This window comes from Dysidea avara, chromosome 11, assembly GCF_963678975.1.
Source record: "Dysidea avara chromosome 11, odDysAvar1.4, whole genome shotgun sequence".
NCBI lineage: Eukaryota > Metazoa > Porifera > Demospongiae > Dictyoceratida > Dysideidae > Dysidea > Dysidea avara.
In genome coordinates, this window is record NC_089282.1 from 17,931,932 (window position 1) to 17,957,219 (window position 25,288).

Genomic DNA, 25,288 nt, shown 5'->3' on the forward strand with positions numbered 1-25,288 from the left:
CTGTAGCTGTATGTGTGTACACACTACATGTACCCTATTATTGTAATTGGCAGCTACAGAGTGTAATATGATGTTCATATAATTGTATTTATCAATACATAAAGCTGACAAACTGTCTCTCTGTATATCATTCTTCATGTTCATGTGGACATGACGCTTTAGCAAAATTAAATGTTTGTTGACAACTTGAACATTGCTGTTAAAAATCACTACATGCTTTTGTACATTTTCTATGGTGTGTTGACGACAGGAGATGATAAAATTATTTCTTGTAAGTAGCCAGCAAGACCATTCACCATACCCATGTCTTTTTTACAGGCATCTGTTCATTTGGTATTTGTAATTGATCTAGTGTTAGTTTAAGATTGCTGAGAAGGGTAAAGTATATTGAGAATGATTCACTGAATAAAATGGTCTATCCTTTCCTCATTCAAGAGAACATGTTTCAATTTAGAAACTGCTACAATCAGTCAGTCAGTCATTGATGAACACTTGATCGTTGATTCGTTACTGTGACATGCTCGTTGTGGATGGGTATCACAATACAGTAAAAAGATCTGCAGTAACTGAGGCATGCCATATGAGTGAATTGATTGAATTTCTCTAAAGTAGCTAATGTCTTCTAATTTTTTAAAATTCCATAGACTCTCATTGAAAGTGTTTCAGGCTACTCTAAAGGATATTTAACTTATACTTATCATGGGACAGAGAGTCTAGCAGGATTGTTGACTACAGGAAGGGCAGAAGCAGAAGCAGTTATGATTATGTTAGACTTACTACCAAGACACTCATGAGCAGCTGTCATCCATGTTGCAGCTTCATGGTAGCAAGCCGTAAATCAATGAGATTTCTTGTATTCTCTCCTTTTAGCTAGCTACGTACAGTGTTGGGGGTAACGCGTTACATGTTACGTAATAATTATTACTTTTGTGGTAACAAAGTAATATAACGAAATATGCTATAAAAACTGGTAATATAACTCAAGTTACTTTACTTTACAAATGTATTGTGTTACCTAAGTAATGAAGCTACTGTAACGTGTGTAGTATCTATATAATAATTCTATAACTCTTTTCCGGCACTGTCCCGTCGTTCTTGGTCGGATTCCAATCGGATCGGTACCATTCAAATCTAAAATTTGAGGCGAATCTTTTGATCTGGGATTGGTGGCGATTCGTTAAACTGCGGGAAATATTCTTTAAACCACCGTAGCTACCCGAGGAAGACACGAATGTGTCCAAAACTTTCTGTAGACATTTATCGTGTTACCAGTCTTCCCCATCCCAGCTTACACCAGACGTTTCTCTCCCCCTGTGGACGACAGAACGAGAAACAGAAAATCGAGGCCATATAATTTTTAAACAAAAACTCCTCCCTGGTTTTTCCCCCGATTAGCTTCAAACTCGCTAGACCAACTACCCGTCCAAAACAATGTGTCATAAGGTGGTTTTCGTGTCTGTCATTACGTGCTAACCCTGGTTGCGAGATACTTATCACTGTCAATGGCCATTATAAGTTTACGATACGCGTGTACGGCGTTCCGGTATAGACGCATTGCCAATAGAAAATCAGATGACGTATTGGTCTAAAAGCTTACAATGAAATAGGATCAATCACTTTTTCATGATTTAACCAATCACATCAGCGAATTTGATCATGTGATCTGGTGTGTACGCTATCATCCGGCAACTAAAAAATTTTTTTATTATCACACCCACCAGTATAAAAGGAGAGTTTCGTAGAGGGTGTGGCAAGTCTACGAGCTATGATCGGGCTACTTGACAGTCTACAGAGGGAAGACTCGCCGGGAATACACACTCTGCACCCTGCTGTGCTGTCCACTACAAGGATAGAGAAGTGTCAGCTACTGCGACACGAATATAAGCAGGTCAGGGACTACAGACAGACCTAAAACGGAGGATTACCAGCAACACCACTGTAAGGGAGAAGGAAACAGTCGTAGTAGGGGTGGCAATTTAACGAGCTATGATCACTCCAATCAGGCTACCTAACAGACTACACAAGGAAGATTCGCCATTATGAGAGATGAAGAACGGAAGATTACGTTCAACTACTCTAATAAAACATACATCTACCTTACCAGGCTACGAATCGTGGACAACATCATGAAGTGACTGTTGCAGTCTTCAATGTGTAGGGAGACATATGATACGTTTTCATTCCTTGGTAACTCCACAGGGACAGCTGAAACTTCTAGAAGCTCTATTACTTATCTCCGTTGAACTACCCTAATAGAACATACATCGCGATATCTATCCTAATAGAACACACACAACCTCTCTACCAACAATCAATCAGTCAATCTCTCTAGAGTAACCACTCTTCATATGAAGGATTCATCTTGGTAATGCACCTTGATTCAGAATGCAACAAAAGACAATTCTCTATCCAAATCCACATGGTTGTGTTGACCTTGCTCAGTACAGCTGATAAACTTGAATACCCATACTCAATACTGTACTGCATACACACTTGGTCATGCGATAAGTAAACATTACACTACCATGACTAGGATGTAGAAATAAAACTACAATTCAGTTACTCAAATTGACTACATAAATATACAAAATGAATGTGCCAAATGCAAGTTGAATTAGAGCATAGCTCATTGTGGTGATGCACCAACTATTAATAAATTGATCCTCATACCACACTCAAAGACTTTGTTAGTTCATGCAACATCATCAAAGTTGAGTACATCCCTGCCATTCAAAACTAATCTTTTTCATGTATGTGCATGGTTGTAATGGGACACATCTTGATACGCCACCTTCATGAGAACTGTGTTCTGCATGAGTACTGTACAGATGTGCAGAAATTCCAGTGCACAAAGCCACCAACATTATAACTAGATGTTAGTGCCACACACAATTGAGGAAATTATGTATGCACATCAGTACCTATGTGTAATCATGTCTTTGTTGGTATGTAATGATGTGATTACTCCTTGATCATTAGTAATGTTCAAATTCAAGTGTACAATAGGACATAACAATTGTCTTAGTATCACGCGCATTTTGCGCGGGTACCACTAGTTATGTAATATTACTACAAGTAACGAAGTTACTAAACTCATTAGTAATACACTGAGTAACGCCTAGCCACAACGAATTAACGAAGCCTACTGAATGAAGCATTTCTTACTTATAACCAAGATTTGCACATGGTCCAACAACGCAATCATGACACATGATAAGGTGGTAGTTTCACACATGACAGCTTAAGGCTGTGGACACAAAGTAATATAATATGTAATATTATTATAATTACTTTATTATATGGGTACCGTATAGCTGGTAATTTTCGAAAGGTTTTTATTTTCGGATGTTTTGAAGAGGTCCTTCTCTTCGAAAATAAATTCCCACGTCCGGTTGTTCTTTGAAAATAAATCCCCACAAGTGAAAGCAACAATCCAACTTTTGGTGATTCGCTTGTGTATTCCTCGAGTTTTAGCTCGGTATTACTGATGATAATGGGTAAACTGTATCATTACTGTGCCAATAACCAGAAAACAGGTGATCCAGAATGGGAATTGATGCCATCTGCTCTAGAATCTATACTAGCTACAATCGAGCATGATTGAGCCAGTGAATTTACACCACTCGAAAACTCCCTCAGTCTTCCGTCTCCAGTGCACAGGGATGGAGGTTATTCCATCAGTAAGTCAGTTTTGGCAAACATTCATGCATCTTCATAATTTGTGATATGAATTTCTGTTTATTTGAAATCCACCCGGACTTTGAAATATACTGTCCTGTTAATACCAAACTTAACTGTTTATGTAAAGCTATGGTGAGACTGGTAATAGAGTATGCTTCTCCTGTATGGGACCCCTACACATCTACCAACACAAATCTTCTAGAAGCGGTTTAACGATCGGCAGCAAGGTTATGTTACAAGGACTACTCTAGATTCTCAAGTGTTTCATTAATGTTAACTTACCTACCCTAAAAAGTAGGAGGAACAGAGCCAAATTACAGATGATGTATAAAATCACTAACAACCTGGTGTGTATTCCAAATGATTGTTTGATTCCTATCCCAACATTCTTGAGAAATGGCTACTTCAACCAACGAGATACCAGAATTGATAGTTTTAAATTTTCCTTTTTCCCCTCGACAATCAAACTGTGGAACTCAATCCCCCCTCATATAGTCAACTCCCCCACATACGATCAGTTTTGTACCCTATTAGGTAAGTATCATAATCACACCTGTGTGTTATTATCACATTGATTTCTGCACAGCACACACAAATAATAATAATACACTCTTCAAAATTAAAATCCTTCGAAATTCAGATTTTGTTTCTTGTGCGAAATTTTCTGTTTCGAAAATAACCCGCTATACGGTAATATGTAAATAGTTCAGTTTCAAGTAATATGTAATGAGTTACTTTTTAAAAATGTAATTGCCCCAACACTGGCTACATTCACTTGCTCTGAATACCACCCTTGAAATCTATCAAGAATTCTTCATAGCTTAGTGTTGGAAGAAAGATGAAAATGTAGCTGATTAAGGTGGTAAGTAGTTCACCTCTAAATATAGCTAGTCAAAAATAGTAACAACTCTTCTCTCTCTTGTTCCTCATATATGGCATAATTATCTTATGAATGTACTCCGTCATTGTAGACTCGTTACACCCTGTGTTTGTAACATCCCAATTGTTTGGGAAGTTTCCTTGTGGGTTATCATTGTAAACTAATTGTGATGGTAGACAATTTTCATTCATCAAGCCCTTTGAAACAGTAGTCCACTGCTATTTATCTTCCTTCTCTACTGTTTGACTTTACTGGTGCATGAAGTGGTCTAGTGGGTATATTGTCTTGCTTGACCAGGTTTTGTAACACACCTGGAGCTGTCTCTCGGATGGACTCTTACTGATGTATACAGTAAACTAAACTAAACAGCATAAAAACTTTCTTAATGCAAGCTTTCAATGCATATGTAGTTCTCAGTTCAATCACCAGTAAATTTGGTGAGGCAACTACCTCACCTGCCTACATTATAACTATGCCTCTGAATTAACAGTGTTCATAAAATGAACACCTTATTACAACTTACACGGGCAGCAAAGCAGTTCGTTAATGAGAAACACAAGAGATTAAACTGTGCCAACTAATCAGCACGTGCAAAAGGTGGAATATTTTATCCAAAAACTCTTTACAACAAGTAAGAATTTCATGAGATCAAAGTTTGCTATGTCAACGTTGGCCTTTTCTCTTTGACTATCTCATAAACAAGCTTCTAGGTCTCACCTTCATCAACCCAATACTTGTCTCATTTATACTGGTCCCATTATCATACTCTACTGCTGTGACTATTGTAGCAACAGTGTAAACTTTATTCTCTTTCCAGTGTGGACCTTCTGCACTAGAGTTAAACACAGATATAGTCCTTTTGAACTTAACCAATCTCTCTTTTCTTGTACAGAATGAATTCCTATTGCAAGAAATTTAGCACCCTCTCTGACAAACACCATGTTTTAAGTTTTCTCACTTTTTTGTTGCAATGTTGTTACTGTTGAATTTTATTTGTAGGTCCAATGTCCATTGTATTGTATTTCCCTGTCAAGTCATCCACTGACAATGATCATGTGTGGAAAAGGTAAATGACATCATGTAGCTAAACATGCTCTCAGACTTCTCATGCTCATGCACACACAACATGTGCACACTTAATTATAATAATTCATACATTTGTAACTGTACAGGAAATACATCAAGAAGAAACTCAACCAGTTTACACTAAATCCTCACACTTATCTGACTGTTGTATATGCCCGCTCAGTGAGTTTGTATATTAGAATCATAACTGTTGACATATCCTTTGTAGAACACTGATTCTTATCCAATTAATGCACTCCGCAACCTTGCAATGAAGCATGTGTACACAGACTACATGTTACTGATGGATGGTGACTTCATGGTGTCACCACATTTTGAGAAATCTTTCCAACTGGCACAATCCCAGATCTCTTCACTGTCATTGGATCATGTGGCCTACGTGGTGCCAGTGTTTGAATTAGTAGCAGAAAAGTGGAGCCCAGAACAGGTTAATATTTGTACTGCTACTATTTTACATGTTCGTAAACTGATAATTTTAAAGGCACATACCTAAGCTACATGGTTGCTACAGCATGGACATGCAAGCTCATCTATAGCTACCAAAGTACAAATAGGTCTTGATATTTTGTTCCTGCAACAAGTAGGCAATCTGTTACTAAGCTGTATTTTATTTAAGTCTGTGTATGAGATCATTAACAAGCAAATGAGTGGGGTTGGAGTGCTCAACTTCACCACATAAACTTATCTATTTGTACTTTGGTAGCTATAGATGAGCTTGCATGTCCATGCTGTAGCAACCATGTAGCTTAGGTATGTGTCTTTAAAATGATCAGTTTACATGTATCATTTTATGCTTGTAAAAATATATTTTTGCTTGTTGTCTACAGCGTATCACTCCATCTCTCACTAAGCAAGACCTCATCTCACGTGTCACACAAGAAGATGCTGATATTCTTCCTTTTCATATCCTTTGGCTATTTGTATATTATTGAATATTCAACATTGGTTAAAGTGTTTGTTTTGTGTTTACCACTGCAAGTTGTTGAAGTAGGGAAAGTTTTCCCATGTTTACATTTTAAACTCTAATTCTTTTTAGGTAGTGCTAACAAACATGTGAAACTTTCCCCCAAACTGTAAGTAGCGATGTAATGTTCTCCATCACTTCTACTGTATCATAGTTTTTGGTTAGGTTAGGTAATCCAAAGGCTGCAGCACAAGTAGCTTGCAGACCTTCAGTGCTGGTCACTGTAAAGCTTTAATATAATAATAGCTAGTGGTGTATCTGATATGAGAAATTCACTGTAACTAATAAATGGTTCAACTGTTGTTGTTAATCTTTAACGTCAGTTGTTACGATCGTTGGCCTCTCCTTTGGCACACTACTCCACTAACTATTCACACTGGTATCTTACCAGCACTCCTTATTTGGTTACAGACTATCGGGTAAGAAATTGTGTATATTGACGTATCTCAATAAACATTATAGTAAAATTATCTGTCAGCCATTGAAGATTTAGTTTACTGCTGTATACTGTGTAATGATACAAATTCTTTCAATACTGGAACTTGCCAGCCCAAAAATATCACCTGGTCTTACTTTTCGTTTACAAAAGTGTGCTATATTAGTTAGGTACAGTGGAACCTGTCTATAATGGTCACCTTGGGACCAGATATATCTGGCATTTATATACAGGTGGCTGTTATAGAGAAAACCTGTATAAGGTGGTCAGCAGCATTTTAGTGGCTATGGCCGTTATAAATGAGTGATTATTATTAAGAGGCTCGCACCAACTGACTGCAATGCAGTAATATTTTAGTACAGAAAGGACAAGGTGAGCTTGTTATGAATGTTGGTTATAGCTATTGAATACGTTTAAGCAATGAAGCCTGATAGATTATATAGTATTCATTGAAAGGCAGGAAGCGTGATAATAGTGCATTAATTAAAACGGTGCCGTGGTGCCAGACAGTTGGCTTAACAAGCCACCATAAAAGGTAGCGACCGCTATATGAAGGAGAAAGTTATGTATACAGTGATTCATAGGCGAATTCTTGGTTGGCCGTTATACGCGTTAGACAGGTGACCGCTTAATGCAGACAACAATGCATACATTTGTATGGGAAAATATTTGGGACCTTGTGTCCATGGCCGTTATGCAGAGGTGACCGCTTAATCCAGGTGACCGTAACACAGGTTCCACTGTATATCCAAATTACAATGTGCCTCCAGAACACTTCCAACAATTTTTTATGGAATTTCAAGAAAAAGTATTAAACTGACTAGTGGACATTTAATCCCTACTTCAGTCATGACTTTGTACATTGCAAGACTATAGTACTACAGGGGCAGATACAGACTTTTACAAAGGGGGGTTCCACTTTGGAATTGCAACTTCAGCCTAGCTGTAAGTTGAAGACCAAAAAAAAAAAGGTCATCACCTGCTGACAATAGCTGCCCTTCACCATAGATGCCCTCACCAACTACATTTCCTTATTTATAACTAGATACATAACTGGCTACACTGCTCCTCAAAAGACTACTGTGACTGCTCTATTAGAATATCTCGATTTGACTGCTCTATTAGAGTAGCGATTTCCAACCAACCAATTTTTCACACATATTTTTGCTACTTAAATTACACACCTTCAATAAATGTTTCACAAGCTGCCGTTCCAGTTAATGGTAGTCAGTGCTTTGTACTTTGTAATGCACTTTACTGGATTAAAATCCATGCAGTATTTATTGAAATATGTCAAATCAAAGTTTGATAAATAAAAATCCCCATAGGAATCCCATACAAATAATTGCATACGTTATTCTAATTGGAAGAATACGGCACCGGTGATAGCCAAAGTTTCCAAGTGTTTCCGTGTGAATCTGTGGAAAATGAGGATGAAGAAAGTGTTCCTGGGCAAACCGTATATGCTGATTTCGATTTCGCTATGTGTTTTTTGATTGGAGGACGATTGGCGTTGGATTACGACGAAAATATGACCCTTTTACAGGTAAATTGCCATCTAACACTGCTCAGAATTCAGCATTACAATCACCCTGGGCTTCAAGGCATCCCTCTGCATCGATGCAAGTATAGTTTGAAGGTGAGCACTGTGTTGTTTTGCGCGGAATTACAATATAAGGTTCAAGGTTGAGCATAATCTTTTCAAAAGTGGAAACTGGCATGTGATACCAACCTTACATGGCTTCACACCTACCTGATGTTATATTCTAGTGTATTTACTGCTGTTTTGATTCATTGTATAGCAGCTTCAGTGATTATAATTTTGGTCAGAAACTATTTATAATTTCTCTTTGTAGTATAGTGATGTCATTGTGTTATATAATAATAATAATCCTTAGTGCTTACAATGTGACAAATAAAGCTGAACAGTGTCCAAACAAACCTATTTTAATAATAATATTGGTCTTACATTTTGTTATCTGATCGTCATGTTTCTGAAGTATTTGTTAATTGTGACTTGTGATTCCATTACTTACCATGTTACATAATACTACTGATTTTTCTAGTTAGTTATCCTTGAAAATGCATTAGTGTATACTTAGTATTACACAGTACACACAGTTTTATTTGTGAATCACTTGCTTTATTCATGTAATATTCTGAGTGGTCAGTCTACAAAGAAGTGGTCACTCTTGAGAGGTTTTTACCTAGCTCATATGCTGTTCTCCATAAAATAGTTATGTGGTGAAAATTTCATGTCATTATTAGTTTCCTGTCTAGATTTATGATACTTTAAATATTGTGTTTGGTGCCATGCGATACATGTAAAAAGCATTGAAAATACTGTACACAAAAATCATCACACTGTCAACTTCTTTTGCTTATATCTTTTGATAGGAACCACCAATTGAGGTGGGGTTTGCACTAAAATGACCCTGAAAAATAGCACAATATTTGTCATACCAATGAATGCATGGAATTTTAATTATTTAATTTAGTTGGAAATCTCTAATTAGAGTATCTCGATTTGACTGCTCTATTAGAGTATCTCGAGCAAGAGAGGCTCTTTCAAAAGGGGGGTTCCATGAAACCCTTTAAACCCCCCCCCCCTGGATCTGCCCCTGTACTAGTGTAGCTGTAGGTATAGGCAATCCCTATGATCTGTACTCAAATTTCAAACTTGTTTATGTGTGAAACAGTTGGCGTAACATAGCCATTGCTTTATTAATGATGACATTCCAAAAAAAATTGTGATGATGTCCATCCTACTGTATTATTGTTCCTGTGTTGTTTGTAGGACAAATATGAGCCTTATCTTGTGTTGAGGTTAGTGTACGCATTACAGTAATAGTTAGTATAGTCAGTGATACAGGAAGGACGATGATCTGCCTCAGTTCTGTGAATGGTTTGAAGGTTATGGGATGAACAAGGTGACACATGTGATGGAGTTATGGGCTGCTGGGTATGTTGATAACAGTGTTATAGTCTGTGAAGCCATGTATTCATTGTGAAGTGAAACCTTATTAATGGGGCCACACATGGGATCGGGCCTCATGTTATCAATAAGATTATGAAACAGACCCAAGCATCATTTGGGACCTATACTTGGCATGGCCACTATAATGAGGTGGTCTTAATAATAAGGTGAAAGTGAGTCAGATTTCACTGTATTGGTATTCTTACTGGGATGGAAAGTGATACAAGTATCATCAGGTGTATGATGTTATTTTTGTTACTCTCATACTTGTTCCATCTTGACATTATGTAATCCAAACCTTATCAAACACTTGAGGTTTATAATAGTGCATTGTCTATTGTTATTGGTATGTAGGTATCAGTTTGTGGTGCTACCTGATAACTGGGCTATCCATGTACCTCATGTGGAGACTAAATATTCTAAACAATTTCTAATAGTGAGTAAGAACTTGTGTAAATGTCACTAATGGAACTTGTATATGTGAAACTCTTCCCGGCAAAACTCTAAAGTAGAACTTAGTGAATAAATACTCAATATGTTTCCCCTGGTCATATATAAATGCATATTTGTGTACTGTTGTATGGAGTTTGTAAATAAATACTAAAGCATTGACAAGTGCTTCACAGGTATTTTCCTTACGTAGGATTTGGATAAGCGAATAAAAAATCGGATTCTCCGGTTTGAGTTTATCACTTACTTGATAGCAAAATACCAACTGGACCAGTGTAAAGTCAGAGACACCAAATGAGGGCCTCATGTGAGTAAAGAAACAATGTGATTTCCTATTAACTGTTTTATCACTTGAAATGAGCAGGAACAGTACTTACATCTTGAAGACACAACATTGATGAAAGACGGTAAGTTTATGTCAGTGTTTAGTATATATGCATACATGAGTTGATGACTAATTGTTTCTAATTAAATATCTACATATATAGGAAAACTCAGATGTGATTCAATGGACCTTAACATTAGGACCTTTTGCACACTGACCTACTTCTTAGCAGGACAGTGAAAATTTTAGAACATAGTGGATATGGTACTGTATCTCTATCTGACAAGGTAATACCTTGATGATGTGGATGTGATCTTGTGTGCTCTAAGATTTTGATTGTAATCCAAAGTGTCTTTAACGTACAAGTGTGACAACTCCAGTACAATTTGAATTGAATCTAGACTTAAATTTACAAGCCTTCATCTGAAATACAATAATTTTTGTAAATACAGTGTTTTACTTCATTAGGTACTACATTGTAGGACATGTATAGGAGAACACCTCCAGCTGATCAATGATGATGATCAAGATGAATTAAGAACTGCACCTGCTGTGGATGTCATTACAAGCAGATACCCCCAAAGAGAGAAGCGAGCCCCACAGACATACAATGACTTTGTTTCAAATTAAGACAGGACGTCTTCTTCAAAGGAGGGGGTTGACATAACAGAAATTGTATGACATTGATAGTTAAGCAAGTAGCCTTTGTAGTTGTACATGTACATGAACTAAGAATGTAACATAAGTTGTAAATACATACTGTCAGATGAAAGCACTGATGCTTATACTTTAAAGTGTGTAATTACCTACTTTACTCAGGTTAGCTAGCTATTTTCAGCTACACAACAACTTTCTCACTCAAAAGTATAGTTATAAAACATACCATAATTGAAACCACAACTCCACCTTAGGTACTGTTGCATCATTGTGACAGCTCCATTCACCTGACTTAGCCACTTGCCTGCGGGTGGCTGTACACCACTGTATTGTCAAGTGTGCCAGTGCGTGAAACATATTATGCTCACCACAAAGCATACAAAAGTCACAGAGATCCCATAAACCCTAAAGTTATACTCTACAAACTTGCAACTAGAAGCAACTGCAGTTTCAAGACAGTCTAAATGGCTTCCTACTTCAATTGTATCATTTTTTATTTAAAATGTATGGGGAGCCCCAGAGACTGAAAAGTACCTTTTTACAATTCAACCACTGTGCATGCTAAAGTAGTTAATTCCAACCCAACAAACTTTATATTTCTTTGGAATGCCTACTATGTATAATTAATAATAATAATAATTCAGGAATATGAATAAAACTTGGTGGATACTGACATAGCTATAAGGCCACTTATTGCCGGTTAATTTTATTTTTCAGATCCCTCACTCACATTGCTATGTCTCACCACATTATGAGTTTTCACCATTATTTCACTACTTCAATGATTGTATAGAAGTAATAAACAAATTTGCTTACATAACTATGGGCTTAGATCTTTGATTGGTGTCTAAATAACTATATAATATATACACACCAACACCTGTTAAATGTATAGTCATCAATTTCAAAGGAGCTGTTGAATGCACACACATAAGTGTGTACTGTGCAGAACTGCTGTACAGGCTGTATAAATAGTTCAGCAGCAGGAGGGTAGCTGGAAACCCTGGCCAATAAACAATTGTACACTATGTAAACATCAAATTGAGATACTGAACTCACCAAATATACGGCACTGTGTCAGGCAAATATTTAGCAACAGTATAGCTATTCTAATAAACTGCTGAAATCAGTCACACAGTCAATTTCAGATTGAGGGTCTATAATGTCCAGAGCGGCATGTATTTAATTTAGTTGCACAATAGCTATCATACCCTAACAGAGCAGTCACCTCTATCTAATACAACAGTCAAATAAAATTGTGATGAACCCATGCTGAAATCATGCACTCTCAGATAAGGTTTATACCTTTCCTGTAGTGTCATTTCATTTTGACTCTGGGTCCCCTTTCCAAAAGTCTGGATCCGCTCCTGGCACCATGCATGTAGGTAAGTGTGAGGCTGGTTTTTGACCAATATTTTTTTGTGTGAGAAAGTGCAAGACTTCATGATCCCTAACATACAATTACTCTGTACTGTAAGTAAATCATAATGCAAAACATAATAAAGTCTATGCTGTAATAAAGGGCATGACTATAACTTGACTAGAGTAAGCAATCTGTTGAACACCATCTATTATTGGACACCTCTGTTCAGAAACTACCTGGCTGAAACTTCTGACTTTGCTATAGACAAACTTTGCACTTAGCTTAGCAATGCACTAAAATTTGAGATTCAGGCTTGTCTGTGTTTGCTTTGCCACAGCTGATTAAAGTGGCTCTCTAATATTGGACGTTTATTTCTTTTTGATATATATATATATATAAGACACTATTATTCACAATAGAGGTGGTCATTCTTAATCCATTGAACCTCAAATACAAGAAAAAGAGTGCTACTTGAACTGCATTATTTTGCTGTGTAGCCATTAATTGTACAAAAGAAAAACTAGGGTAGCTAGTATTAGTAGTCAATGTACAGTTTTGTTTGACATCCTCTACTTTCCCTGTTCTTGTTAATCTCTTCTTGTAGTGATCTAATATTCTTCATAACATTTTTTTTGTAATGAGGTAACCCTAGCCATTTCAATGTGTCATTGTCCTGGAGAGCTTGTACTAAACACTGGGCAGCTTTTTCACTGAACTTGTTGCCATACATCACCAGCCAGAATAGAGATGTGTTATTCTTTATTGTAGCAGCAATGACATCACAAGCTTCATCAGTGATGAGATTACAATCGATGTTGAGCCACTGCAGTTTATTTCCTTTTGCCAATGCAGTGAAGAGTGCAATGGCTGAAGGTGATGATAAGCTGGTACTGTTCATGTACAGTCTCACTAGTCTAGAGGAGGGATGGGACAACATGTCGTACAGAACAGGGTCCTCTCCGATGGTGTCATTACTACCAATCTCCAACTCTTCCACTTTACAGTGGATGATGAGGTCTCTTATGTAGGAGGAGGATGATCTCGTGAGGCTATTATCGTACAAGCTCAGCTCTCTAATAGTGATGCCACTGTGCATCAGGTCACGATGCACAACACGAAGGGCATGATCTTGGATATGACAAAACGACAAGTAAAGCTTCTTCCACTCTTTTTGGGGTAAGCAAGTTAGAAAAAGTGTAACACACTCAACGTCATAAACAGTTAGGATGGTGCTGCTAAGATTGATTATTTTATCATCAAAAGTTCTTCCCTTTTGAATAGAAGTGTAGAAGGCTTCATCATTGGCCTCATAGAAGCAGCGGAAAAGTCGAAGAGATTTTAAACGATCATTCAAAATATCCTTAGAAAGTGTTACATCATGAGAGAAGAATTGTTTGACTGCTTGTAAGAAAGATGGTTGTGGTTTATGTTGAAGGAATTGCTTAAAAGCTGATCGCTGTCCCTTGGTAAGCGAGGTGTACATCATAAACATGTTGGAATGAAGATCGCTCCAGAATTTTGCTTCAAGCACTTGCAGCTCTTTGTCTGGTGGAAGTTGAGTGATATAATATGCAGCCAAGAACTCCTGAATAGAAAAATGGACAAAGTTGAATGTCATTGTTTTCCCAGTGAGCATGAAGTGTTGAACAGCTTGTAACAGTCCAAAGCCATTCAGAGCTCCTTCAATAGCTTCGATGTCTGGACATGCTACTCTCATCTCCTCCAGAGTAAAGATTAGCTTGTTGTTATTAAGGCCCTCAAGGGATAATTTTGATAACTGCCGAACTATTGTATTATAGGGCTCAGGGGTTTTGGCTAGATCAGTGATGGTGTTATCAAGAGGACGACCAGACTTGGCAAGATGCCGACAGATGGTAAGACAGATGAAGTGATCATAGAGTTGTCTAGAATTCCTGGGAAGGGAAATTCCCTGTTTGTACAAATAAATCAAGATCACCATATTGAAGGGGATGAAACACAGGCCATTGATAGTCAGATTACCTTCAAGATATTCGGTGAGCTCTTTGACTGCATGTGGCTGTCCCTTCAGGGACTGCTCAATGTATAACTTACGTTCTTCTTCAGCAAAGCCTAATATGTTAACTGTGATGGCTGCTTGTTGTCGGAGCCTCACTGAGGCATGTGGACGAGATGACACTACCAAGCCACAATGAGGTAGCACCTTGCGCTTTAGTATGCTGGTGATTAAACTGTCTTTTTGTAGATGTTCCGGGAATTCATCATAGCCATCAAAAAGGAAAACAACATCCTTGCCTTTGTTGTTGAAAAGGTATTTGCTACATGCTGTTGCATTTTCTGCAGCATTTGTGTCTCCTTCACAGATTAACTGGAAAAGGTCAGCAACAAGTGACACCTGCTGCACAGCTGGACTACGCAGCTGGATGAGGAGAACTATTTTAAAATTTTGTAATAACTTTCCTTTAGCCCAATTATAAGCAATTTCTTGTAACAACAAAGACTTGCCAATGCCAGGCAATCCCTCAATTAAAACAAATTGTGCATCGCCATTCGCTTGCAGTGGAGCTACGATATCAATTAACTGTTTAGTTGTCTTACTGTTATCAAGTACTTCTTTCAGTGACTGATAGCTGTCCTGTGGGTAGTGCTTGGAGTGAAGTGTACCTAATTGGATGGATCCAGCCAATTGCAGTGCAGTTGCCTGTTCAAAAGTGTGTTGGTCTTGATGATGAACTAAAAGGAGTGGAATATAATCCTTTGGCTTGTTAGGTGGCCAAGAATCTTCATCAACAGCAGACCTTGTTTGTATATTAAGTTGTCTCGCTCTGTCGGACAATATGTAGACTCCTATCAACAACACAAAATGGAGCACCACAATAATGTGTCCACTCTACCTTGATCAGTGACTGTCGACTTTTCCATGTCAGGTTTGCTGGAGGTAACTATACAACACAATAGCTAGTTAATACAGTTGTTTACCTCCTACACATGCTGTGCACACACATGCACGCACGCACGCACACATACATAGCTAGTCACCTTTATCAGGAGCTTGATCACTAGACACTGCAAGTGACTCAATCACTTTAAACAACTTCTCCCAACTAGCAGAGGGTTCTACTTGAAGCCATTCCTCCAAAACAGCATCACAGCTAGGCCGGGCTTTATCACGATTATCATATTTTATGATGTCAAGTGTTCCACTCGGTAGACCCAGTAGTGTTCCAATTTCTCTCCAATGAGCAGCATAGTTTGGAGTGATGTGGCTATGAAGATCCTTCAGTAGCGGAGTGCTGCTAGCTGCATATAATACGTATATATTTAAACTTTTCAAAAAAATTTTCCAACACCCTACCAGTGACGCTTTTTCTCAACCCCTTTACTATTCCTTCATTACTTGTCATGTCACTTGTTACGTAGGTTAGCTATGATACACAATCAACTGCCAAGTCGGTATGTGCAGTACAAGTACTATACTGCCTGGAACACGTTGCTCAAGTCTGATATCCTAACTGATATTCACATCGGGTTTTAAAATCACAAAGATCCTCGTACTGAGTAGGTCTCCAAACGGAGAAGACGAACAATGAAACCAGCCACACCCTCAAACTAAACTGTTTGCGGTTTTCGCGCGCAAGCGGTTTATGGCGGAAGCGAGGGCGGAAGTCGCTTCATTATGGATTTATTTTCATTGAAAATAACGAATAATCGATGTCATTGCCATTTTGGCTTACTCCAGTGAGATAGACTCGGAGATAGAGTGAAAATTAGTGAATACTATCTCCGATTTAACGTGCGGGGAATTCCCTTAAGTATGCTGTCATTGTTTCGATTGTGGGAAAGAGTGACGGTGATGAGAGCTCGAGTGTTGTGTCGTGTTCTTCTAACTGCAACCTGTATTCTTTTTCTGCCACTAGTACTGCTACACAGACAATTACCTTCCATCAACCAGTGAGTGCATTGATAGAAACTTATCGGTAAAAAGCAACCCCTAAGGCAACGAACAGGGCATAGTCTCGCGTAGCCAGACCCTATTTCTCCGCACGGCGCTTATCAATTGGAAATTATAAGCGCCGTGCGGAGAAATAGGGTCTGGCTACGCGAGACTAAACAGGGCAGGGAGTTCTACGTTGCTCGCTCGACGTTGCTTGCGATGAAAAATTGTGGTTTGTGTACAATCGCTGGTGAACTGGACTCGGGTATTTCCGTTTTCACCAAATAGTCGATTCTAAAATAGCTGAAAAATAACTTTTAAGACCTTGGGGAAAAGTTGCAGTATAGATTGGCATTGTTATTTTCATATTTTTAGCATCAATTTTAGGCTGTTTTCAAGCCTTCAAATTGCAAAAATCCTGCAGCTGGTGGGGGTTGCACCCCCAGACCACCCTGAAATTCAGCTTTATATTACAGCCATACAACATAGTCATGCTGTTCCCTACTTCCCCTCCCCCCTCTGTAGGTCAGGTCTAGAATCGCCACTGCCCACATGCACACAATAGAAAAGCGTGATCATGCTAGACTTGTCAACATTGGCATTGCCCAGCTGCAGCTATGTATCAAGTATGGAATAGCAAGATGGTTACATGTCACCACTTAATTACTATGACTTAATTTAGGATGTGTGGTTACTACAACACTACATACACATTTACATGGTTTTTACTTCATAAGACGAATGGTAGTCATACAATGAAGATTATGCCAAGAAACTTATCCTAAGATGAACAAGCAGTACCAAGTAGACAGGTTCACCTGTATATTTTACATTCAATGTAGCAATAGCTACAACCAGTTGCCCAAATATGTGTGACAAAAGAGTCCAGTAGCCCAGTCCAGTGATTGTATCAGGGCCGCCCACAGGGGGGGCAACTGGGGCATTTTGCCCCGGGCCCCAGCCTGAAAGGGGCCCCAGGAGGCCCCATGAAGGGCCCCCTGAATACCTGTTTAAAAGATCGATATACTCTAATAGAGCAGTCAGATCTAAATACTCTAATAGAGCAGTCACAGTATTCTTCAGAGGAGCAGTGTAGCAAGCTTATAGATAAGGAGATATGGTTGGTGATGGGTAGTTATTGTCATTGCCAGCAGGTTGTGACCTTTTTTTTTTTTTTTTTTTTTGGTCTTCACCTTACAACTTGGGTCAAGGGCCCCACTTTAACTCTTTGCCCTGGGCCCCTTAATTTCTCTGGGCGGCCCTGGATTGTATACTACCAAAATTGGGCAACATGTATGAGGATGTCTGCTTATTTCTCACATCACAGAGCTGATGATAGTGGGATAAAAAGAAATCCCAACTTGCTAGTGGAGCACTTCACAAATGAGTCAACTATCAGTTATTATGGGTGGTGGATGGGACATGCTAGATGGAGTGTGGCCAGCCCATGTGATCCTCACCTCCAACCCAATCACCCTAGAATATGTCCACATGTGAGCTCTTCATTGTCTAATGTACTGTGCATAGTACAATTAGTCTCGTCCTCACAGATCCGTTTCTCCAGGGTGGCTCTCATCAAGTAGAGATTGTAAATGCCTCTTCCATTTCACTATAATCTATAATCAAAAAGTACCACACCAGAGAAAAGGATCAGTGAGGATGAGACTATAACATGATAGTGTTGCAAACAAGTAGAAAGTAAACCCCTCCATTAGAGCACGTAACTTTATCATCGCCTCCCATGTTGCTAATTTCCTTACCACATCAGGTATTATTACTGACTAAATGCAACCATTCAGCAACCTTTTAACTGCTGTAAAGCAGGAAAATTTTGCCGTCAAAAAACTTTCATCGTTGACCTTATCAACGAAAATTATAACGGTGAATTTTTACCACCACCCTGAGCACCATCTACAAAAAATGTTGGTTATGGCATGATGCAGTTACGGTTAAAGTCCATCACACTTCAGCACATATCCCTCATGAGGAGCTTCGTATTGTCAAGTTGAACAGTGGGTTTACAGGCAAGATGGTAGCTATTGCTTTACAATCCAGCAGAGCTGTATAGTGTTCTGGCCAGGAACTAGTAGGTGTGGATGTAGCGGCTATCTCTTTTTGAATGCAAATTTTCAATGTTGAAATTTTCCTAATTTACGGTAGCTAGATCAGACTATTACCTTAGCAAAAATCTGCTCTGCCCACCCACATTGCTATTTTGAGTATTTGGTGGATGAGAATTAAATTAAGTATACAAACCCTTTTAATTCATTTACGAGCTTGTTGTAGGACTTGTGATTGGCTAAAACTTTTTCCAGATCTTTAACATTATTTTGCTGTGGGTTGAGGCCTTGAGAAACAAATTTTGGGGGATTTTGGGTGTGGTAAAACAACAAGAATACATATAAGATAGGATTTAGTAAGCTAAAAATATTTTTTCCTTGAATACTCTTACCATGTTCAGTACATGCTCTATCATGTAGGCCTATAGTGTACAGTGTAAAATGGATGGGATAAAGTCACTACATCAGTTCAATGTGGTGAGTAGTGATAATACAGTGTAGCAAATAATACACTGGGATGTGTTACGTAGTTGTCTCCAGAGAAGAAAATATCAGGCTTTGTTTTCTCAGCGTTATATTCTGCTCACAACATGGATACTAGTACAGAACTTGTTAGTTTGTGGTTTTGTAAATATTGTCTTGTATAGAATGTGATAGGTTGAAAGTTTTGTTGGAGTTCTGGTTCATATCAAGTTACAAGGATCGGGTGTGATTCAAAAGAGGTAGTGAATATGTTAGAATCATTGTATGATATTGTACTGTATAAATTTTTGGCGGGTAAATATTTGACATAATATCTGTTCCAGCTATTCTAATTTTTATCACATAGCAATTGAATAATTTTTGATGAAAAGACTAGCTAAAAAATTTGTGAAATTTGTTAATATTTTGCTTGTCAAAAGTTTACAGTGTACAATAATTGTTCAATATTTAGACTCACTGTATAAAATAAGAATTATCCTTATTTGTATCACTGGCAGGATTCCATTGTTGGATTATGATGGAGAAGTGGCTGAGATTATTGAACTGGTAATGAGTGATGCATTTCTAAACTCAGTTGTGAACAAGTTATAAATTTATTTGTAGGCAGAATAGTTCTCCTAAGTATGGTTTCATTGTGCTGGGTCATAGAGTTTTTTGTTGTACCACGTGGAAAAAAGTTTAAAATTAATGAGGTGGCCCTTAGTAAGATTTTTCTCTACGATGATAAATGTAGGACACCTGGTCCTACAACTTGGTTAAGTTAAAGATGTTATATAACTTGTTATTGTCACATGCTCTACTTTTGCTTACTTGGTCACTATTTTATGGTGTGTTTCCCACAGGATGTTGGTGTGGTTGTGGTCAGTGTGACTGTGTCGTTGTGTTGGGGTTGAGGGTGTTGTCAAGTTTTGGAGTGTTGTGCTGTGTCCGATCAACTCTGCTGCAACAGGTAGATTGGAGTAGCATTTTTTATAGTGGACCTTTGGTATTGGACTATGCGTACCATAGTAAATACACTCAAACACATACAAGTACTATGCGCGCATGCACACACACACACTACACACACACACACACACACACACACACACTACACAAATGCATACACGCGTGTGCACACACACATGCACACACTACACACACACACACACACACACACACACACACACACACACACACACACACTACACACACACACACACACACACTACACACACACAACAACAACACACACTTTACATCACACATGCTCAACAGCAGTAACTACACTCATTCATTTTACAGGTATAATGCAGCAGAGAGAAGACTATATTATTCGTTGTCCCAAATCACTACTACCACCTCATCCACCACAACACACTTATAGTGAAGAAGTTATACTAACACCAACTGGAGAGGTAGTAACAGCATGTGTGTACATTAGTTATGATTGTGGTATTGCTATAGTTACCAACTGTTAATATGATCACGCTAGTGGTACAGATGACAGTGGACAGAATTGATATGTTATCACTGAATGGAGCAGTCTGGGATGGTGTGTTAACTTTGTAGTGTCTGTTCATGTGTTAGTGTGCCTTTGATCAGTGGGGGGGTGGAAGTGTTTTAGCCACTACTTGAACATTTTACCAGTTGAATAATTTTGTGGATACAAATGATGGGGGGTCGCTGGGAATTGTAAGATTAAATTTAGATTGTGCTTTGTGTAAACATTAATTGAGATGATGTACAGTGGAACCATGTTTATCCGAACCCCTTGAAACCAGGGATGGTCCATAAGTCTGAAAAATCCATACCTTCTGAAACTGTGTGTAAATAACCTTAAAATAGCATAAAGAACATTTTAAAAGTATCAGACATTCTCTGTATTAGTAGACTACCCTAATAGAACAGTCACTACTCTAATAGAGTAGTCATTTCTGTAGTTAGGTTAACTGAGAATCTGGATAAGTGTGGTCCGGATAACTGAGGTTCCATTGTAGAAAAGAATGGTGCTGAGGCTATAATTGTATGAAAATGCATGATCACTGTTCTAATTAATGAGCAGTATAGCAGTTTCACATAGTTATTGACTATCCCTTACACAACTCTACGCATGGAGAATAATATGTGAAGCTCCAGAACCATCATCAATTGTTAAGGGCTGTGGCATGAAAAATCTCTCTTTTATTGCTTAGCATTATGATGCATATAGATTGTACATACTACAGTATGCCAAAAGGAACAGTCAGAATCTAAAAGTTAAAAACCAAACCTGTAACCTTAAGTTATGCTTGTTTGATGGTATCAGGCAGTCGGTCGGTTGGTCAGTCAGTCAGTCAATTGAAAACCAAAAAAATGTAACAACTTATTGTAAGCATGGCAGGTTGCACTGAAGACAATTATCGGCTTGACCAATATTACCAAAGCACCATGAAAATATTGTAAGGCTGGTTTCTGGTCCAAATATTTTTGTGGGAAGATACAAACCTTCATGACCTCTGATAAGTAAATAAACATGATTACATGTCTTAATATATACAGTGTACATTGTACTCTCATAATTGTTGAAGTTTTCATAGAAATGTACAAAAGATTATCACTAGGTTTTACTAGCACAAATTATGTCATGACCTCATATGATGTGTTGTGACATAACTGCCCATGAGATATGACGTAATGCATAAAAATGGCATCCCTATAGTTAGCACATAGGCACACCACAAAAGCATTTTATGACAAGTCACTGTGTTACCTGCACAAACACATACTTCTCAATCACTGCTATTTGTGATATCACTGTTGGTTAGAGAGAGAGAAAAGTTGATGGCTTGTCTTACTCTACTCTTCATTGTTATCCTTGCTACAGTCAGTAAGGTAACATCACTTTACTGTTCTGATCAACAACTACCAGCTAGTGGTGATGATGACCTCCAACAAGTCACTACCTTACAATACTGTCTGGTTGATGACTGTACCATCATGAAGATTGATACTAGAGAGAAACTGGACATTGTCTACACTACTGATAGTCTCATTGTTACTATCTCAACAGATGGCCACACTTCTGAGGTGATTACTAGGCTGAAAAATGAGTTGCATTGTGCTTCACTAAATGCCATGCCTGAATTGCAATATACACTGCTGATGGTAATGTATGTGCTAACATTTGTAGTAAGTAGTTATATACTTGCCACACATGTAATCTTCAAGGAGCTCCACAATCTGTTTGGAAAGCTTTTATTGCTGTACAACATCTTTGCAGTTTGTATATGCACTGCTTACATCTTCACTTCTAACATTCTTCCAACAAGCAATCGACCCGCTGGCTTACTGTTACATCAGCATACTTGGCTTATTGGTATCGATAGTCAGTCTTTTAGCTCTCGGTACATGTATTCTCCATCACATTGCCACCACTATGCGCCGTAGTTACAAGTTGCGATCACAGATTTCAAAACAGACTTCACAACGTCATTTAAGATATTATATTATTTACACGCTGGGTTCGATGCTATTAGTCTTGTTCCTTTATATTTGCTATGATGTGGCGACCCGCAATTACAAGAGTGCCCTCCAAGCAAATAGTCAATGCACAGTTGCGGAAATACGTTTCTATAACACTTTGGTAATACCATTCACTGTCAATGCCATCAATAAGACTGCTCAACTTGTGCTGTTCTTCATGTACCTCTACTACACATACCAACTAAGCAAGGACATCAGCGATGCTGGAGTGTCAAATAATCAGCAGTCCCATTTACATAAGATTGCATCTGTAATGGGAGCAGTGATCGGCTTGCCCTATATCTTACACATGTTTAGTACCGTATTCCATCTTGACCCTGTATGGCTTTTTATAGTTGTTGCCGGTTGTTTCCTCTTACAACAATGTCTAATCGTGGTCATTCTACTTTGTTCAAAGAAAGTGCGTAACTTATATGGAGAGTGTCTATCAAAAAGCTAATCTAGACAGCTTTTTTGAATACTGACTTGAAACACTGCACATGTATCACTGTGTAGCTAACTACTGTAGCTGTATGTGTGTACACACTACATGTACCCTATTATTGTAATTGGCAGCTACAGAGTGTAATATGATGTTCATATAGTTGTATTTATAAAGCTGACAAACTGTCTCTCTGTTTATCATTCTTCATGTTCAAGTAGACATGATGCTTTAGCAAAATTAAACGTTTGTTGACAACTTGAACATTGCTGTTAAAAATCACTACATGCTTTTGTACATTTTCTATGGTGTGTTGACGACAGGAGATGATAAAATTATTTCTTGTAAGTAGCCAGCAAGACCACAAGTAAACACTTAACCCATTCACCATACCCATGTCTTTTTTACAGGCATCTGTACATTTGGATTTGTAATTGATCTAGTGTTAGTTTAAGATTGCTGAGAAGGGTACAGTATATTGAGAATGATTCACTGAATAAAATGGGGTATCCTTTCCTCATTCAAGAGAACACGTTTTAATTTAGAAATTGGAGCATGTCTATAATCAGTCATTCAGTTATGGATGAACACTTGATCGTTGATTCGTTACTGTGACATGCTCGTTGTGGATGAGTATCACATATACAGTAAAAACATCTGCAGTAACTGAGGCATGCCATATGAGTGAATTGGTTGAATTTCTCTAATGTCTTCTAAATTTTTAAAATTCCATAGACTCTCATCGAAAGTGTTTCAGGCTATTCTAAAGGATACTTAACTTATACTTATCATGGGACAGAAAGTCTAGCAGGATTGTTAACTACAGGAAGGGCAGAAGCAGAAGCAGAGCAGTTATGATTATGTTAGACTTACTACCAAGACACTCATGAGCAGCTGTCATCCATGTTGCAGCTTCATGGTAGCAAGCCGTAAATCAATGAGATTTCTTGTATTCTCTCCTTTTAGCTAGCTACATACAGTGTTGGGGGTAACGCGTTACACATTACGTAATAATTATTACTTTTGTGGTAACAAAGTAATATAACGAAATATGCTATAAAAACTGGTAATATAACTCAAGTTACTTTACTTTACAAATGTAATGTGTTACCTAAGTAATGAAGTTACTGTAACGTGTGTAATATTACGTAATATTACTACAAGTAACGAAGTTACTAAACTCGTTAGTAATACACTGAGTAATGCCTAGCCACAACGAATTAACGAAGCCTACTGAATGAAGCGTTTCTTATTTATAACCAAGATTTGCACATTGTCCAACAACGCAATCATGTCACATGATAAGGTGGTAGTTTCACACATGACAGCTTAAGGCTGTGGACACAACGTAATATAATATGTAATATTATTATAGTTGCTTTATTATATGGGTACCGTATAGCTGGTAATTTTCGAAAGGTTTTTATTTTCGGATATTTCGAAGAGACCCTTCTCTTCGAAAATAAATTCCCACGTCCGGTTGTTCTTCAAAAATAAATTCCCACAAGTGAAACAATGATCCAACTTTTGGTGATTCGCTTGTGTATTCCTCGAGTTTTAGCTCAGCATTACTGATGATAATGGGTAAACTGTATCATTACTGTACCAATAACCAGAAAACAGGTGGTACAGAATGGGAATTGATGCCGTCTGCTCTAGAATCTATGTTAGCTATGATCAAGCATGATCGAGCCAGTGAATTTACTCCACTCGAAACTCCTTCAGTCTTTCGTCTCCAATACACAGGGATGGAGGTTATTCCATCAGTAAGTCAGTTTTTGGCAAACATTCACGCATCTTCATAATTTGTGATACGAATTTCCATTTATTTGAAATCCACCCGGACTTCGAAATATACTGTCCTGTTAATACCAAACTTAACTGTTATAAAGCTATGGTGAGACTGGTAATAGAGTATGCTTCTCCTGTATGGGACCCCTACACATCTACCAATACAAATCTTCTAGAAGCAGTTCAACGATCGGCAGCAAGGTTATGTTACAAGGACTACTCTAGATTCTCAAGTGTTTCATTGATGTTAGAAAATCTTAACTTACCTACCCTAAAAAGCAGGAGGAACAGAGCCAA

General features: G+C 38.0%; 2 protein-coding genes across 12 annotated transcripts in view; one reads left to right on the top strand and one right to left on the bottom strand.

Moving 5' to 3' along the window:
* Positions 1-25,288, top strand: part of LOC136238298 (xylosyl- and glucuronyltransferase LARGE2s-like) — a 79,335-nt gene that overhangs the window by 7,294 nt on the left and 46,753 nt on the right. For 3 of the 11 annotated variants that reach the window (XM_066028703.1, XM_066028698.1, XM_066028697.1), the window contains exons 10-14: positions 5,561-5,627; positions 5,734-5,809; positions 5,856-6,074; positions 6,475-6,549; positions 6,941-7,030. In XM_066028703.1, coding sequence (XP_065884775.1) covers positions 5,561-5,627; positions 5,734-5,809; positions 5,856-6,074; positions 6,475-6,549; positions 6,941-7,030 — 527 coding nt within the window. The other 8 variants (XM_066028702.1, XM_066028704.1, XM_066028701.1 and 5 more) reach the window with 8 other exon arrangements.
* Positions 13,355-16,413, bottom strand: LOC136239177 (nucleotide-binding oligomerization domain-containing protein 2-like). The gene is made up of 5 exons (XM_066029908.1): positions 16,279-16,413; positions 16,154-16,223; positions 15,838-16,098; positions 15,693-15,740; positions 13,355-15,645 (listed from the first exon to the last, which is right to left on the bottom strand). Exons 2-5 carry the CDS (start codon positions 16,200-16,202, stop codon positions 13,355-13,357), a joined length of 2,649 nt encoding a protein of 882 aa, XP_065885980.1. The 5' UTR covers positions 16,203-16,223; positions 16,279-16,413.